This window comes from Dromiciops gliroides, chromosome 5 (genome assembly GCF_019393635.1).
Source record: "Dromiciops gliroides isolate mDroGli1 chromosome 5, mDroGli1.pri, whole genome shotgun sequence".
NCBI lineage: Eukaryota > Metazoa > Chordata > Mammalia > Microbiotheria > Microbiotheriidae > Dromiciops > Dromiciops gliroides.
This window is the reverse complement of record NC_057865.1, coordinates 72,543,508-72,563,378: the sequence shown is the minus strand read 5'-3', so window position 1 is coordinate 72,563,378 and position 19,871 is coordinate 72,543,508. Positions and strand designations below refer to the sequence as shown.

At 36.0% G+C, this 19,871-nt stretch overlaps 1 protein-coding gene across 3 annotated transcripts in view; it reads left to right on the top strand.

Annotated features, from left to right (window-relative positions):
- Positions 1 to 19,871, top strand: part of CUL2 (cullin 2) — a 120,297-nt gene that overhangs the window by 36,199 nt on the left and 64,227 nt on the right. Inside the window, exons 3-6 of one of the 3 annotated variants that reach the window (XM_043966747.1) lie at positions 2,472 to 2,574; positions 5,285 to 5,379; positions 11,406 to 11,511; positions 13,110 to 13,192. In XM_043966747.1, the coding sequence (XP_043822682.1) occupies positions 2,472 to 2,574; positions 5,285 to 5,379; positions 11,406 to 11,511; positions 13,110 to 13,192 (387 nt within the window). Of the gene's footprint in view, positions 1 to 2,471; positions 2,575 to 4,673; positions 4,709 to 5,284; positions 5,380 to 11,405; positions 11,512 to 13,109; positions 13,193 to 19,871 lie in introns of those variants that run through there. The other 2 variants (XM_043966748.1, XM_043966749.1) reach the window with 2 other exon arrangements.

Sequence of the window (19,871 nt, the reverse complement as noted above, 5' to 3'; positions counted from 1 at the left end):
CACAGAGATAACTCCATTTACTGGTGCCCTGAATACTAACATCAAGCAAAGCATAGAAAAGGAGTATATGCTTAGCAGCCTTGATTGCCATTGTCTTGGAGGAAGCCCTGGACCTAGTCCAAATGGAAGACTTTCTTACTAGGTTGTGAACTTCTGCAGATGTTCATTCATGCCGTCAGAATGCTTTGTGCTGAGTTTTCAATTCCTGAAATGTTATAGGGGCCTCTCAAGTGATTGATGATTACTTATCAGATATTGTCCTAATAAGTCATTTAGGCTGGATAGCAGAATATACTCAGTCATTTGAACTGAGCATTTGTTAGAACTTGGGAAATATTTAATGGGTGTTTTTAATTTTTATTGGTAATTTTGTTGTCATAGTACTTTGATTTTAGAATATATCCTTTCTATTCCCATTGAGTCCTCTCATGTAAACAAAGATTTTAAAGGATTTAAAAACTTTCAGTAAAACCAACTAACATATCAGTTGTATCTGACAATATTTTCATTATCCTATCCTGTAGTTGTTTCCCACCTTTGCAGTGAAAGGCAATGCATCTTCTTAGCTCTTCTATAGGGCCAGATTTGGTCAACGTAATTACATAGGATTACATTGGCATTATTTTTTCTGTATACATCATTGTAGTTATTGTGCGTTTTTTCTCTTAGTTCTGCTTATTTCACTCTATCAGTTCTTACAGTTATTACCATGTCTCTAAATTCTTCTCATTCATTTCTTATAGTGTAGTAATACATGAATGAATTTTATATTGGATAGATTCTTCTAAACTAGCAAACTTCTAGAACACATTATTAAAAGAATAAATGTTAGGATTTTGAAAAAGAAGGCATGCCGTATAAGATATGCTTATCTACTTTACATACGATATTAAGATGAGAATCGGTCACATATTAGATAAATCAGTATCCATAAAGATCAAGGATCCCTAGGACTGAATTGCATAAGATGAAATTTAATAGAGAAAAGTGTCAGTTTCTACATTTGGATTTGAAAAATTAACTTCATAAATATAGGCTAGTGGGGAAAGGTTCAGGCAACAGTTCCTTTGGAATCGGTCTTAGGATTTTAGTATGGGGCAAACTCAATAGAAATAAACAATGTGACATAGTACCCCCTCAAAACGAATGTCATCCTAGGCTGCTGCTTTAAGAATGGCTAGAATAGGGGCAGCTAGGTGGCACAGTGGATAAAGCACCTCCCCTAGATTCAGGAGGACCTGAGTTCTGATCTTACCAGTTTTAGGTGATTGGTTTTAGAAAGAATACTGATGACCTGACAAGATGCCCAGAAGAGAGCATCTGCAGTGGTGAGAGGGCTGTAACATCCCTCCATATGAGTATTGTTAGAAAGAACCTGGGATGTGTAACTTGGCAAAAAGAACTCAGGGGCAGCATGATAGACGTCTTCAAGGATTTAAACTTGGGTCAGTGGAATAGAAGTTTCTGACAGTCAGATTTAGGCTTTTGGTAAGAAAATTTCCTAATAAGACCTGTTCAAAAGTGGCATGGTTTGCATGATGAGGTGGAGTTCTGATGGCCACCTGCTGAGGACATTGTATTATATAGCTACTGGTTAGACTGGGTGGCTTCTGAGATACCACCCAATTCTTGTATTCTGTGATTTGCACTAGTTTAAGATGTGATCCAACATGGGAAATGGTAGATGACCTTTTAGGGTCCTTTCTAGTCTAAAGATTTTTTTTTCTGGCCTGACATTGGCTGCTGCACTTTCAGCCTGGGCAAGACAGGAAGGGGGGAAAAAAGATGAAAAAGAATTGTATATTCATGCCACTAATTTCCTTTGAATACATATGTTCATCCTCTTTTCTTATATTGATTTTAGTAGGTTATATTACTGTGCTGAATTTTCATTTTAAACTTATCTTATTTTTCCATCATGGATTTGAGTACTATATTCCCATTACCTGCATATAATTCCAATGAAACTAAGATAATTGTTTCTAGTTCTCTATTTACAGTAGTACTTGTTTACAGTGATTGGTATTTGACCATCTAAAGATAAGGTGAAATCTTATCAACACTGTTAGCTGGAAGTTATTTCTCCTTTAGCCAAATTCCCTGTAGCTCTCTGTTAATGGAACTCTAATGGTGCTAATCACTCTCTACCTTGTGGTATAGTTGTCATTGTACATGTCCTGTTGCTACTATATTGCTGCCTCCTCTAGGGCAGGTCCTGTTGTCTTATTGATTTTTGTGTTTTTTGCTGAATGAATCCTATAGTAGTCTCCTTTTTGTAAGCCTGGCTAATGTATTTTATATTTTTCAGTGAGAATCATGCATATGATCCTAAGCAGTAAAAGTACCAATTTTTCTTTTATAAGTGAAAAAACTAAACATGTATTATATTTATTATACATATGAATAGTTAAAATTACCTTTTTAAAAAAGGCATTTACAATGAATATAAAAAACCTTGACAACAGATTTAGAGACATCTATGCTTTATGTGTGGCCTATCCTGAACCTCTTGGTGAAAGACTTTACACAGAGACTAAAATTTTTTTGGAAAATCACGTACGCCATTTGCACAAGGTAATTAAGTAGCATGTTGTTGGTGTATATTTTGTAACTACTTTCCAGATTAAGGTTTTTCAGTTCAATTTGAATGGCTAGTAATTGATGAGTTTTTTATAAACAGGATCTATTGTTGGGAAGGAAGTTGTTTAAAGAGTAAAATTACCTTATTAAATGGAAAATTATAATATTAGTAGCCAAGGCAGGAGGTATTTTTCTGTAGGACTATATAATACAAAATTCAATTTTAAAAAGTGCTCAGGGGTAGCTAGGTGGCACAGTGGATAAAGCACCAGTCCTGGATTCAGGAGGACCTGAATTCAAATCGGGCCTCAGATAATTGACACTAGCTGTATAACCCTGAGCAAGTCACTTAACCCTCATTGCCTCCCCTCCCACCCCACCCCACAAAAGTGCTTAGCATCCATAGAGGCAGGGTAGTGCAGCAGAGGGATTACTGGACTTGAAATCAGATGTGCAATTATCTCCTGTCTCTGACAGTTACCAGGTGTGTGACCCTAGATAAGACACTTAACTTTCCAGAGCCTCAGTTTCCTCACTTGTAAAATGATGATGATTACCATGTGTACTTACTACCTCAGAGGGTTATTGTGAGGAAGACACCTTGTGAATCTTAAAGTGTTATATACATGTGAGTAGCTGCTATCCTGCCTTTTAAAAATTATGAACTTTTGCATTTCTTTTACATAGTTCCTTTTCTATTTATAGTCACTTTCTGGGTTGAAAGAAATAACAAAAAAGACATCCTGGACAGTTGGTTGTGGAGAAATAGCAGTGAGAGCCTTCTCTTCCTCTGGCCACCTTTTTTTTTTTTTTTCTAAAGCCAGTGTGAAGTAGCACCAATTGGGGTATTTGATCTTAAACTCTTCGCTATGTTGTTTAACTCAGAAATAGACTGGCTAAATAAAATATTTAATTTGTGAACTAAAATTTGTTTTGAGTATCTGACTTTTTGACTTCTGGTTCTCATCTTTATTTTTTGGTGACTCTTAAATAGTCAGCCACTGCTTGTCTCACCTAAAGCTTTTTCTGGCTGTGTTAGGGTTAGTTCCCTTGATGAGAACATGATTTGAATGCAGTCAGCACCCCTGGTCACTGTAGATGAAAAGGTAAACTGTCTTGTAATGAGCAGGATTGAAGTCTCTTTCATCTGTTAAAAAAAATTCATTTTGCTTTTGAATACCATTTGTAGATTGTAGATTGTTTCTATTAAACTTGTCCTTCAGGTTGAATTAAAAATTAGGTTAAAAATTCAGAAATTCTCCAAGGACTTTTGAATTGCCTGTATTTTCTAACTTATAAGAAATTTTTTGAAGAACAGCAAGTCCAAACTTAGACAAGCAAGTATATTTTATTGCTATTCAGTTTTACAAACTGAAATGTGGAAATTTGAAAAAAGATAGTTATTTTTGTGAAAAGATAATATGTTATAGTACTTTACATATAGGTTCTAATCTAAGACTATTTTTCATATATGTAGGAGCATACTGTCAACTATGGTAAGATTATAAAAGCAACAAGTTCATCTCTTAAAAGGAAAAGCAAAGTATTTTAAATTCATCAGTATTAACAAGCATTTATTTAGCATATACTAGGTTTCAGATATTCTGTTCATTGTGAATACATGAAATATTTTGGATTCTAGAAATAGGATGATTTTAGTAGAACATCTTGAAGTAGAGACTGAACTTATTTGATAGTACAAAGTTTTGAAGTAGCTTTTGTTACCTTGACTGGCTCCTTAGTTTTTTCTTAAAATGACTTTAAGGAAATGATAACTCAAGAAAGAAAAGGGTCAGTTCAGGTAACTAACTTGGGGTTAATAGAATTAGGTAACTATATTATTTATTTGTTCTGAAATCTTTATGTATATATAAATGTAAAATATTAAGAAGTGTGCACTAGTGCTTTAAAATTTCTGTTAGAGGGATTCCAGTTCCTGTTTCCAATCCATTCTTCCTTTACCATGATTATCAGTTTATTTTCATTTTCCGGAAATTAGGTATTAAATAAATATGAAGAAATGACTTATTTTTTAATTTTAAATTTTACCTGATCAGTATTTCTAATTATAAACTTTTTTATATGAAGTACAGGTACAACTTACTTTCATGAGGAGCTATATATGCAGGTTTGTAAAAATTGATTCACAAGAGGAAATTTTAACTTTTTATCCTTTTTTCAAACTTCATTTAATAAAAATCCTAGCTGAGGGGCATTTCCTTGTGTTATATTTACTGTTTAGGAATTATTCAGTTCAGTTTCTTTAAGGCATTTCACTATTTTTTGATACAAGTTAGTGTTTGTGTTTTTTCAAGTCCTTGAAAAGAAGTTTAAAAAGTAAGTGAAATGAATATTTTACAAAATAATTTAGAGATATTATAATGACAAAAGGATTTGTTTGAAAAATACCATTAAAAGAGAAGTAAGCCATATGGTATAAAGGAAGAGGGTCTTAAACTGGGAGTCAGAAGCCTGGGATTCTCATTCCCATGTTGCAGCTTATTCAGTATGTCACCTTAGACCAGTCACTAGACCCTAGTTTCTTAACAGAACGATAGGGGTAGTGATACTTTCTCTGCCTCCTCACAGGTGATTGTGAATATAAAATATAAAATATAGAAGTGAATTCTATTCAAATGTAAAGTAGTAGTACTTAAATGAAAATGATATTTTCCTTGTAAAGTGACTTTTCTTTTTCTTTTAGAGAGTTCTGGAGTCTGAAGAACAAGTATTGGTTATGTATCATAGGTATTGGGAAGAATATAGCAAAGGGGCAGACTATATGGACTGTTTATACAGGTAAATATACTTTTAAACTATGAGCCCAGTAACTATTGTACGAATTCAAATGTTTAAGATGATGGTTTGCTTTACTTGGTACCTGTTTACTAATGTTTGCTATAGAAGAGAATAAGAATTACCTGCTACCCAGGTGGGTTCATCCTGCTTGCCAACAAGTTTCCCTTTTATGGCTTAGACCAGGTAGATGGTATCAGTGTTTTGTAGTAAGAAGCTCACCTATGAGAAGGGAAGAAAGCCTGCACCTGAAAGAAGGGTTGTCCTTCATAAAATGAAGCTTCAGACCCGATAAAGTTTGGGAAATAATCCAAACCAGTGTTCCCCTTCAAGGCTGTTGATAATTGAGAATTGATTATACTTTTAATTGAAAATATAAAGAAGAGATATACTAGACATTGTTTTCTTCAGGCTTCTAAAAACATGTTCAATAAAACCACTCAGCAAAACAGAAAGTGGGGTAAATATATATATAAAAACTTAAATGTCTTCCCTCTGCCCATTACTATATCACTTGATAGTGAAAACAACTCCTCTTGAAGCTATAACTGTATCCTACTTCCATTTTCCCTATTTTTTTCCTTTTCTCCCCCTCCCCATATTTTTGATAGTCTTCCCTCTTGGTCTTAGTTTTACTTTTTATTGCTCTGTAGTACCATTAAAGAAAAGAAAGGTTACGATGCCAACGATCTTATACAACTCTTGATCACTTTCATAAAGAGGCTTGTTTCATGAAAACAATTTAAAATTTGTGAAATTGGAATTTAGTGTCACAATGTACAAAGAAATTTTAATACTCTGATTTAGCCTGATCTGTAAAATATAGGTCTCCCTTTATGTATAGTGATCCAGAAGGGCAATATGTCAGTAAAACTTTTTATCAGTCCTATCATAGTTTTATATCATATCATTGTCTAATATGATGGCATATAACAACTGAAGAATTCATTTGGTGTACTGATAATCATTTGATATTTGTTAACTTTGTTCTTTAGCTTCTATCAAATATACAATAGTCTTTTAAATAATTGAGGACTCCTAATTCAAACGCTTCTGTAGCAATTCTTTTGTGAATAGAATAATACAATCACATTCTAATTTATTGTTATTGTAAGCTTAGGTTTTCTAACATTGCATTTTCTTAAAGTGGGGCACACCCCTAGTAAAAAAAAACAAAACAAACTTTGTTGTTGTTCAATCATGTCTGACCCTTTGTGACCCCATTTAGCGTTTTCTTGGCAGTGATACTGGAGCAGTTTGCCATTTCCTTTTCTGACTCATTTTATAGATGGGAAAACTGAGGCAAAAAAAAATTAAATGACTTGTTCAGGGTCACATAGCTATTACATGTCTGAAATCAGATTTGAACTCAGGGAGTTGAGTCTTTTTGATTCTAGACCTGATACTCTATCCACTGTACCACCTAGATGCTAACTTCAATAAAAGTTTACATTACCAGGGGCAACTAGGTGGCAAAGTGGATAAAGCACTGGTCCTGGATTTAGGAGGACCTGAGTTCAAATCTGGCTTCACACACTTGACACTTACTAGCTGTGTGACCCTGGGCAAGTCACTTAACCCTCATTGCCCCCTCTCCCCCCAAAAAAGTCTACATTACCTCTATCTGTATCATGTAGTTTAGGACTAATGATCAAAAACCTCAGATAAGCTTAACTCATTATTTGTATTATAAATATATTTGAACCTTATGTCAAATGATTTTTTAAATGATTTTGGAAAAACACCAAATCCTTATATAAGTTAAGCCATTTTATAACATTTAAAGAGACAAAATATCTCTTAAACATATTCTTAATTTAAGAATAATATGTAGTCTTGGTTAATAAAGTTTCATTCCTAACATATACAAAGGATTATGATGAATTAAAATTCAAATTAAGCTACTTCTGACCTGAAGCAATAAAAAAAATCATTTAAAATAGGTTTAAGAGAGGCTTAAAAATATTTGTGAAGGTACTTTTTGCCATGTTAATAAGTTAAAATTGAACGATGTCGGCCATACTTATTGTGTACCTGCTCTGTGCAAGTTTCAGCCAAGTGCTGAGGTGATGAAAAGTGACACAATCTGTCATGAAAGAATTTACGGTTTTAAAAGGGGAAAAGTCTTATGCATAATGATGACACAAGGTATTGTGTTATAAAGGTGAGGAAAGGTTCTGACAAAGTACCCAAAGACTGTCTGAGATGAGTGACACCACTTCCAGTGGATGGGTTCAGGGAAGACTTGATAGAAATGGCATCCTTGAGAACCATTAAGGATAAGAAGAGTTTCAGCAAGTGGAGATGAGGAAGAAGTGCTTTTTACCATCAAGCATAATTTGTGGAGATCCTCCGGGGTGGAAAAGTGTATGTCCTGTTTGGGAAACAAAGAGAAATTCAATGTTGTGAAGTGGAGTATTATGAAAAGAAAGCAGGAAAAGTTGATCCAGACTGTCCCATGACACAAAAGCCATCTTATTAACACCATTTTGGGGGAGGGGTATAATGTCACATGGCTGTGAATCAACAAAGCCTCAAAATCTCTGAAATTATAGGTGACTCACGGGACAATTATGCAGTGTGATGGGCATAACTAGGCTATAACTTGGATTATCAATAATGTGCCTATTCATTGATCTTTCACACAGACTTGGTTCAAACACAGATTCTATGCAAATAAATGCTTTGGAAACTTGTTGATTTTTTTGAGGCAATTGGGGTTAAGTGACTTGCCCAGTGTCACACAGTAAGTGTCAAGGGTCTGAGGCTGGATTTGAATTCAGGTACTCCTGACTCCAGAGCCAGTTCTCTATCCACTGTGCCATCTAGCTGCCCTGAACTTTTTTATCTTAATCCTTTCTGCCAATAATCTCATTTAGCTTCTTTGGAAACTGGAGAATGAAATAGAGTACTTGAGAACAAAGAATTATTTCCACACAATGAGAGTTTTCTAAAGTAGATTCAATTATTAGTGAATACTCAGAATTCCTTTCAGAGGAAACTTTCCTGTATATTTTTTCTCATATTTATTTGGTTCCTCTTCAGTTTTGCTTTCTGGGCTCTTAGGAATAGGAACATAGGATTCAGATAGAAGAAATGTTAGATGATCTAGTCCAGTACTCTAATTTAGATAATAAAACAGGCCCAAAAAAGGTTGTGTCTTGATTTGAAGTCACACAAGTAATAAATAATTGTTCCAGGATTCAGAATCAGACCCTCTGACTCATAATTCAGTGCCCTCTCTTGTACAATACAATACTTCCTTCTATACTACAATGTCCCCCTAAAATTTTGTAATTTTCTAAAAAAAATTTATTTCTGTCATCACACTTTCAATGCATAAATGCATCTACAATCCATTTAGAATCATTGCTTGATTTTTATTTTTTTTCAGTCACAAAATTTATTTAAATATTTCCAAACTTTTGTCTATGTATTAGTCCTTTAATTAAACCCTGGTATCAGTCCAAATCCAACAGTACTTCAAGGAACCATGATTTCATTGCTGCGAGTATTCCTTCTGTGCAGATCACAATCTGTTTATAACTAAGAAGACGATTTTCAAGAGATACTATAACCCAAAAATTCATTACCCTCTAAAGATTCTGGTGATGTGGCTGTCCAAAGTAGGCTGATTCTCAGATGAAACAGATTTAATAATTTCTATTTTACTGGCATAACCTTTAAGAACTTAGTCACCTACACCTTAATTGAGATGTTGGAGTAGGTCTATTAATATAGAATGTCATTATTTAGATATACCCATTTGAATCTCTTGGGGGTATCACTTTATTATCAGCAGTTTCCTTGTCATAGACTGGTGATCTTATCAATACTTGATAGACCATGTTACCTATGATTCTTATTTTCTATGTTAATCATTTTTTCTAGGGAAGGATTTCAATCAGAAATCAATTCTGTTTTCTCAGCAGTTAATAAAATTGTGATATGTTTCTATTAAAACTATAGAGAGACACATTTTTCTCTTATGGAAATGGAAGTAGGGTAAGTTAGTGAATGACTTAGCAGTTTTCTTTTTACCATTATCTGTAAAATTCTATAGAGTAAATTTTGACTCATCAAAGATGACATGAGATCTCACACTGTAATGTCAAATCACCAGTTCCCCAAAATGAGAGGAAGGGAATCATCTAATTTTTAAGTGTTTTTTAACGAAGCAGGAATCTATTGAACATTAAGCTCTATCATTTCTACAGTCACTTAGAGACACACGTCTTCTCATCAAGAAATGAACATCAAAAGCACTAGTAGGTGTTGTTCAGATTTCTTTGATTTAAGCTGTTTTGTCTCAGCCAATTCTTCATTCTCAGAACCTCCTGGGTAATTTCTTTTTTAAAAAACCTGGTTATGTCAGGAAGAGATTTTAGTAGTATCTTTTTTCCAAATGCTTTCCTCACAACAACTCCTTGGGGTAGGGAAAACCAAAATCTAGAAGTATGATGCCCTTTAGCCAAGCTCACCTAGTCATGTTGTCTGACTCCAAGAATAGTGCTCTTCCCATTAGACCATACTGCATCTTAAAAAAAAATATTATAAATTGGTGTTTATTAGAGAAACTTGAATGCATAGTTAAGAGTAGCACAACCATTTAAATCACATTCTGAAATTGGAGAATTGTTAGCTTTCCTTATGTCCCTGCATGTTGACTTTTATTTTCAGTTGGTTGGTTGGAAACTGCATGAATCCTGCTATATGTTATTATTAAGCCATACTCAGGGGTCTCAGGGGTTGTATTATAGGTGTTTTTAGTGCTTTTGTTTTTCTTTTCTTTATTTAACTCATTAAGAATATTTTAAGGTTGTTTAGTGTGGCATATTACACTGGTTGGTTATGTAGCTTTTCATTTTCTTTAAATATGGTCAAATGATCTTTGACCTTCCTTCTGAATATTGGAACAGCAGATGATCTGCTACAAATGTAGGCCAGTTGGCCTTAGAAGAACTCTAGCAGATTAAGTGTCCTACAGAATGGAACAGGAAGCTTGCTGTTTGATCAGAATGAGTGTTCAAATAGGCTGCATGTGTCACTGACACATTATTTCTTTAGGTAGTGATACTCAGTTATCATGGGTTCATGTACCTGATAAAGCAGTGCAAACAGTTCTGTTTCTGTAGCTAATTAAGCTTTATCCTTCAAACCCTCAGCATCTTCCCATCACTTCTTTGTTCTCATCTCCCAGATAGTAGCATAATATTGCCTCTTTTTTAGTATGCTTTTTGTTTTTGTTTTGTGACCCGATTGTCACCTTCATAAAGACCGAGAGGAGCAGTGTGATATATTGGAAAGATGCACATGACATTGAGATCTGGGTTTGCATTTTACCTCTAACAGTTTGTGGCCATGGAAAAGTCACTTAATCTTATTTTTCCATTTGTAAAATAGGAGTAATGATATTTGTACTTCCTACCTCACAGGTTTGTTGTAGAGAAAGCACTTTTTAGAACATAAAGTACTATATCAGTATGAGCTTTTATTACAAACTAGTGTTTACACAATTCTCATATTAGCAAAACTAAATCAGACAATCTGGCTCATATTTCCCTGTCCCCCCATTATTAAATTAATTAATGCAGTGTTAATTTTAGTTTATTTTACAGGTTGTTAATGTGTTAGTAATGAAGTTATTGCCCACTATAGTAAAACACATTGATAAAACAAAATATTTGCTAGATCTTATTTGGCCCGATTTCCTGAGCCTTGGTTGAGTGATTGGGTTGCTTTAGATTCTAGGATAGAAAGACTTTGCTGGATTATATGGTGGTGGGTTAATAGATTTTACTGTGCTAAGATGTGTATTTATGTTTATCTTGGAGCCAGGCAGTGAGAAATGGGGTGATTACTTTTCTTTCTGTTATTTAAATATTCTTATTTAATATATTAATATTTTCTGGTGGACTGTGCTATTACTAAACGTATTTTCATAGTTTAATTTTAAACTTTTCAGTAAATTTATTTTACCTATGACTTTTTTCTTTGTTTTATCTGATGGGGATGTATTTTTCTTTTAGGTATCTCAACACACAATTTATAAAGAAGAATAAATTGACAGAAGCTGACCTTCAGTATGGTTATGGTGGTGTAGATATGAATGAACCACTTATGGAAATAGGAGAGGTAGGTAATTTTTAAGCTATTATAATATGAACATGTTTATAAAGATTAGAAAACTTATTTGGATTGAACAAGCCTATTAAATATTTATTTATTTATTTATTTTTGCGGGGCAATGAGGGTTAAGTGACTTGCCCAGGGTCACCCAGCTAGTAAGTGTCAAGTGTCTGAGGTCGGATTTGAACTCAGGTCTTCCCAAATCCAGGGCCAGTGTTTTATCGACTGCACCATCTAGCTGCCCCCTAAATCCTAATTTTTAACTGAAAGATTCATTAAAATCAGTATTAAAGAAATCAGATTATTTGTGCAGTAATACAAAACCAGGTAAAACTTGAGACGTGTGTATGTGTGTTTAACATATATATGAGTAGGAAATAGATGCTTTTTTTTACATGAAATGGAATCATATCTCAAATAAAAATATTAGTGTTTCTAATTGGGAAATATAGTCAATCTTCAACTTTCCTGGGAGTACTATTCCTAGGAAACAGTGCTAAAGTCAATGGCGCAAAAGTAAAAAATGTGAACGTTGATACATTGAACCTGTTGGAAATAGAGGGTTAGGTTCCCATGACCACCAAAAACTAAAAACTTTCATTAGAGTTTGCTGAAAATACATTTTTCTGCCTACAGTTCTTTCAAAGAAAATATTAATTCTGATGATATGCACTTTTTTTAACACAATAACCATGAAATAACTCATAAAATGCAATAAACAAAATAAAATTGGTAACATGCAAAGCATTTTTCTCACCAGTAATTCCCTATAATTCAGCGACCTTTTGTGCCAGTCATTGCAGACAACATTCACTTTTCATAACACATGAAATCTACAGTACCATAAACATTGTATAGAAAATAATATTTTTAAAACTAAAACATCTTTTAACCTGAATCTTACTTTCCGCTGTATCAGATAGGAGTGTGAGAGTATACCATATTGTCCTAAACCTCTCCACCTGGCTGCACTCTGAAAACCAAGGGAGAGGTTTCTGGGACTTTAGTTGCTACTGTTGGAATGTGACTAGACTAGCAAAGCATTGATTTGTTAACACCAGACTTGCTGGTGATAGTGACTGCAGGCATGACGTTTATCTAACACTTTTATTTTCTCAGTAAGCCACATCACTGACTTTGTATGTTTGAGCTTAAAGCCCAAAGGACTTGCACTATGCTTTGGGGGAATAATTGCAACACAGAACTTGAGTTTTAAAGCAAACAGTAAAAATATGCAGCAAATGCACAGTAAGCTCTTTACAAAGGTAGAATGAACAAGTCCAGTGAAGTGCCTAGTTGGAATCCAGCCGCTCCACAAACTTGCATGTGCCATGCTTCTTATTTTTTCCCTCTCCTTCACATAGCTGGGAATGTGCACAGTTGCCAACTCGAAAGTGAAAATGAGGTTACTAATAAAATCACATGAATGCTTGAAGTCACGAGAGTTAAACATGTAAATGTTGAAGGTTGACTGTATATGTGTGTGTATATTCATAAATATGCATTCACATATGTATATAACATATACATTAATGGATTTATTTGCATTTGAAAACTACATTTACAATGATTTTCACATATATTGTTTATGTTGCTCCTGGCAGCTAGCATTGGATATGTGGAGAAAATTGATGGTTGAGCCACTTCAGGCAATCCTTATACGAATGCTCCTCCGAGAAATAAAAAAGTGAGTGTTTATCTATTTTTTTGTGACTGTGCTATTTCTCTTAGGATATACAATATTGTTTTGAAGGGCTTAGTTGTAATAGCAAATGAATTTTTATGTAAATGATTAGCTCTAAGCCTGATTTATTTTAATGAGAACTGTTTTCTGAATGTTAAACATTATTGTAGTGAATCTGAAAGCACTTAATTTTTTTTGGAAACCTTTTACCATATACATCATAGAATCTCAGAATTGGAAGAGACCTCAAAGTCCATCAAGTTAAACTTATCCTAAGAATCTTTTCTACATCATACCTGACAAATGGTCACCCCACCTCCACTTTGTCCTCCACTGGCCCACTATCTTGTGGAGCTAGGCTGGTTCCAACCGGGGGCAGTTCTAATTGTTAAGAGTTTTTTTCTGGGGACAGCTAGGTGGTGCAGTGAATAAAGCACCATCCCTGGATTCAGGAGGACCTGAGTTCAAATGTGATCTCAGACACTTGACATGTACTAGCTGTGTGACCCTGGGCAAGTCACTTTACCCTCACTGTCCCACAAAAAAAACCCCAAAATAAACAAAAATGTTTTTCCCCCTACATCAAGCCTAAATCTACCTCTGCAACTTAATGCCTGTTGCTCCCTGTTCTGTCCTTATTTGCTAAAGAAAACAAGTCTGATAAACATAACACGTTGATGTAGTTTACACTTTTTCCCACAATAACCTTGTGAGGTTGGTACAATGTTATCATCATGTCTCATAGGTGAGGAAATTAAGGCTCAGAGAGGGGAAATGACAAGGACTCCCACTTAGGTCTCCTGACTTGATGTTCCATTGAATTGCTTCGACTTTAATTCTTTAGCTATGGAAATGCAGCAGTGACACATTTGCTTCTCTAGGGTCAACATCTCCAGTTTCATCCTTAGTTATAGTTTTATACATTTGAGAGCTGAAGGGAGACTTAGGAGCTGCTTGGCTCAATGCCCTTGTTTTCTAGAGGGTGAAGCCTCGATGCAGTGGAGCCTGTTTTGACTGAATAACTAAGGCCCTTGTTGTTCAGCTGTAACATGCTCTCCATGACCCTTTGGACCATGGCATGCCAGTGTTGTCCATGGGGTTTTCTTGGCAAAGACGTGAGTACTTTGCTATTTCCTTCTCCAGTGAATTAAGGCAAGAAAAGGTTAAGTGACTTTGCCCAGGGTCACATAGGTTAGGGAGTGTCTGAGGCTGTATTTGACATTAGGTCTTTCTGACTTCAGGCCCAGCTCTCTATCCACTGAACCACCTGTCTGCCTCTCATTGAGCTCCTAGGAATGCAAATTAGGAGAATTAATAGTTTTGTGATCTGAGAATGCTTTTGACATTATAGAGTTCTATCCACAGAGTATATTAATTAATTAATTAATCGATTTATTGATTATTTATTGATTTATTTATTTTTGGCAGGGCGATGGGGGTTAAGTGATTTGCCCAGGATCACACGGCTAGTGTCATGTGTCTGAGGTCAGATTTTAACTCAGGTCCTCCTAAATCCAGGGCCAGTACTTTATCTGCTGCACCACATAGCTGACCCAGAGTCTATTGATTTAAACCCTGGTCAGGCACCGTGATGATTGGATTTGGAATCTGGGTTCAAATCCTAGTTCTGCCTCCTTTTTATCTGCCTATCCTGGATAAGACCTGTAACCTGGGAAATACTTCTGAAGGGAATGGAATCTTGCTCTAGAAAACTGAAAACTGGCTGAAATTTATAAGTGTATTTCAGGAAGCTAACGAAAGACCAAGCAGATTTTACGACAGACTTTGTGAGGCTGCCAGGCAAAACACCAGATTGGATTCAATAGATTTATCTGGGAGATATATAAGGGAAAGGTTAAAAGGGGAGTTTAATGAGCTTATATCCAATTTTAAATCTCATAGCCTGTTTCATCATCTATAGAAAGGATGATATTGAACTAGATGACTTCTAAAGACCCTTCCAGCTCAAACATTTATTAACTACCTACTATGTCCAAAAAGTGTATAAAATATTAAAGATTAAAAAAAAAAGTGAAGCCGTCCCTGCTATTAAGGAGTTGAGAGTACATTCTAGGCACTGGAGACAGCCATTGAAAGCAGCCATTGGAAAGGCATGCAGATAGGAGAAAGAATATCTGTTATGAGGAACAGCAAGAAAGCCTGCTTGACTGGACCATAAAGTATGAAAATGGGCATAATGTAATACATTTGTAAAGGTAGGTTAGGGCCAGGTTGTGAGGAACTTTAAAAGTTGCTAGATTTGATTTTAGTCAGAGAAGTTTTTGTAGTGAATAATATAATCTGTAATTGAGGAAAAACACTGACAGTTGTGTTCAGGATTGACTGGAGAAAAGAGAGATTTGAAACTGGGAGACCACTTAGGATGCTCTTATAGTTGTCTAGTCCAGAGGTGAGGAAGGCCTGAATTAGAGTGCTAGCCATGTCTGTAGAGAGAATAGGACTGTGGAGGTAGACATGATAAGCATTGGCAACTAATTAAATTCATGGAATAAGGGAGAGTAAAAAGTCGTGGATAAATCCCTTGCAACCTAGGTGATTGGAAGGATGGTGATTTTCAAGACAGAAACAGGAACGTTCAGAAGTGTAGGTGAGTTTTGGGAAAAGATGAATTCCCTCTTGGACATGTTGTTTGAGATACCTATGGTATTTACAAATGGAAATCAGTTCAGTAGTGCTCAAGTACATTTAATAAAGATAGACTGTGGGGCTGCTAGGTGGCACAGTGGATAAAGCACTGGCCCTGGATTCAGGAGGACCTGAGTTCAAATCCGACCTCAGACACTTGACATGTACCAGCTGTGTGACCCTGGGCAAGTCACTTAACCCCCATTGCCCTGCAAAAAAAAAAATAATAAAAATAAAGATAGACTGAGGTATGGACCCCAAACAAGATCAATTTATTAATAATGATGCATGTAACTGTTAATAAAGTGGATTGCACTGCCAACCTCAGCAAAACCAGCAACCCTAAGAGAAGGAAAGGAACTTTGTTGCTGAGACCCAACAAAGGAGGGATCTTCGTAGGTGTGGAAAAAAGGTGATAGGTTGTAGGGTTGGGGTAGGAACATTAGGATTGGCTATACTGAGAAACATGAGCTGGCATTCAGGTGAGGTTAACTAAGGAATTGTAATTGTTTTATGGAATCCACCTGTCCTTGCCAGGGGATCAACTACAGACTTGCTGTGTCCTTGGAAGAAATTAAAAACGCCTTCAGCTGCACAAAAACAGAAAAGGACAATGTATCTTTTGGGGATGGTAATTTTGTGGGACTTAACAACAGATATCCAGGAAATTATCCTAGGTGATACTGGCATGAGACGTAACAACTTTTCTTTTAAACTAACACTAAACTAATTCAGAGGGAAAGCTAAATTCTTGAATTCAATTCAAAGACATAGATTTGAGGGGCAGCTAGGTGGTGCAGTGGATAGAGCACTGGCCCTGGATTCGGGAGGACCTGAGTTCAAATCCAGCCTCAGACACTTAACACTTACTAGCTGTGTGACCCTGGGCAAGTCACTTAACCCCAATTGCCTCACCAAAACAAAACAAAGACATAGATTTGTCACATAAAAGAAACAAGAAAAAGCCTATGGAGTGGAGGGGAAAATGGGGAAGGAGTGGGGGAGTGAGTGAGCCTTATTTTCATCAGAATTGGTTCAAAGAGGGAACGACATAAACATTTAAGCGGGTATAGTAATATATTTTGCCTTGAGGGAAAGTTGGAGGGGAAGGGGAAAAGGGGTGGGGGAGAGGTGAAGGAAGGGAGGGCAGATTAGGGCAGGGGGGCAGTAAAAAACAAAACACTTTTGAGGAGTGTTAGTGTGAGAAGATAGAAAATGGAGTAAATATCAAGGGGAGGGAATAGGATGGAGGGTAATACAGTAGCAATAGTAACTGTGAAAGCAATGATGAGCAGGATGATATCAGAAGGACATATGAAAAATGCAGACCATCAACAGAGGAAGAACTGATGGTATTTGAATACAGATTGAAGTAGAATTTTAATTGTTAATTCCTCTTTCTAAAATTATTCTATTTTCTTTCACAACTTGACTAATGTGAAGATGCTTGGCACAACTGCACATGTATGACATATTGAATTGCTTGATTCCATAGGGAAGGTTGAGGAGGGAGGGAGGAAGAAAATTTAGAACACAAAGTTTTAAAAAATCAATGTGAAGAAATGATGAGCAATCGGATTTCAGAGAAATCTGGAAGGACTCGCATGAACTGATGCTGAGTGAGATGATCAGAACCAGGAAAACATTATACACAGTATCAATAACATTGTGTGTTGATCAACTGTGATAGACTTGACTCTTCTCAGCAATAGTGGTCCAAGATAGTTCCAAAGGACTCATGATGGAAAATGCTCTCCAAATCAAAAAAGAAAGAATGAAAGAAAGAAAGGACTGTGGAATCTAGATGCAGATTGAACCATACTATTTCTACTTTTTTTTATTTTCCTTTTTCTGAGGTTTTTCCCTTTTTCTCTGATTCTTCTTTCACAGCATGACTAATGCAGAGATATGTTTAGTGTGATTGTACATATATAACCTATATCAAGATTGCTTGTTGTCTTGGGGAGGGGGGAGGGAGGGAGGGAAAAAAACTTATAAAAACATGTTGAAAACTATCTCTACATGTAACTAGGAAAAAAAATAAATGCAATATAAAAAACAACGCCAAAGACATAGATTTGGACAGATGCACACTCAGTTATAAAATCAATACAGCATAAAATCAACTATGTTGTAGAAGCAATACAGTAGAAATTTTATGGTAGAAACTAGAGATAATATGAATTTTGATCTTTCCAATAGGTAGTTGGAGGAGCAAGATTTGAACTCGAGTAGAGATTGATATACAGAATTGAAAGTCATCTTCATAGAGATGATAATGATAGCCATATCAGCTGTTGATGTCATAAACTGAGAGTGTGTAGAGACAAAATGGTCCAGGAAAGAGCCTTAGGGTATACTCATCGTTGGGGCCATGATGTGGAAAATGAACCAGGAATGAGAATGAATAGGCAGGCAAGTAGGAGAGGAGAATGAGGAGAGAGTAATGCCACAAAAACCCAGAGAAGAGAGAGTATCTATGAGGACAGGTAATAGGTAGGTCATCAGTGCTAAATACTGCAGAGAGGCCAAGAAGGATGATAACTAAGAAAAAACCCTCTGGTTTGGCAACTAAGAAGCCAAAGTAACTTGTTTGGAGAGAGCAGTTTCAGTTGAGTGCTTATATTTGCATCCACACTGCAAAGGATTGAGGAATAAGTGAGAGGAGAAGAGAATGTGATTAGTATAGACAACTTTTTCTAGGAGATTAGCTGAGAAAGGGAGGAGAGATATAGGGTAATACATCAAAGAGATGGTAAGGGATTGGGGGGGCGGGGCGGGGCAATGAGGGTTAAGGGACTTGCCCAGGGTCACACAGCTAGTAAGTGTCAAGTGTCTGAGGCCAGATTTGAACTCAGGTCTTCCTGAATCCAGGGCCAGTACTCTATCCACTGTAACACCTAGCTGCCACCATAATGGATTTTTTTTTTTTGGACAGAGAACTGAGTGTGCTTGTAGGTAGCAGGAAAGGAACCAGTAGATGGGAGAGGTTGAAGACCAGATGATGAGCAATTGTGGACACATTCTGGAAGGGGAAGAAGGAGGGAATGGCATCAAGGATTTTATGTAGAAGAAATGCCACTTCTTCATCACAGATTAGGGTAAAAGAAGAGAATGATGGATGATGTTAAAGAGTTTTGAGATGTAGAGGAGAGAAAAGGGAGCTCATGGAGGATAATCTTTATTTTTTTTTTCAGTAAAAGATAAAGTATGGTCCTTAGTTGGATGGGGAGGCAGGGGATGCTTTCACAAAGAGAATGTTTGGGATGGTTTCTTAGGGGAGTGAAATAGATAGATAATCCAGAGGAGAAGGAAAAATATTGTTTTGCTGAGATGAGGGCTCAGATGAGATTAGATAATAGAGTTTTTTTAGTGTACCCAGTTGGCTCAGTTGTGTGATTTCCTTCTGATCTACCAGCAACATGGGATGTGTTATTTATGAGTCTTAAAATCTCTGACTAGGATAGCAATTTCACCTCCCTGGCCTTCCTTTTTCTCTCATTTGTAAAGTGAAATTATGTGCAAAGGAAGCAGATGATGAGAATAATCTGGAACTGGGGTTGAGCCAAATGCGAGCATCATTAGGACAGGGAAAGCAAAGGATTCCTGAAAAGAAGATATTGTAGAATTGAACTGATTAACTCTAGGATAGAGATTGGGAAGGGAGGAAAGTCAGGTAAGTGATAGCCTGGGACAGTCAGTATTGAAGGATGGAGAGATTTAAGATCCCAAAGACAATATCTAGTCTGTCCCTTTAATTTGCAATTGAGGGAAATAAGGAAGGACCTACCTATGGTGAAACAGACACTAAGTTTGAGAGGCATAGTTTGGACAGAGTTCCTCTAATTCTAAAGTAAGAGCTCTTTTTGCTGTACTACACTGTTTCACTCCTCTACTCTGCCTGTGGAGTTAAAGGGTTTACAGTAAAATCTAGTCTCTTTGCTTATTACCTGTATGACTTTTAGGCAAGATACTTAACCTGATGGGCCTGAATGTTTCTAAAATAAGGACACTCAGCTAGTTGTATTTTGAGGTT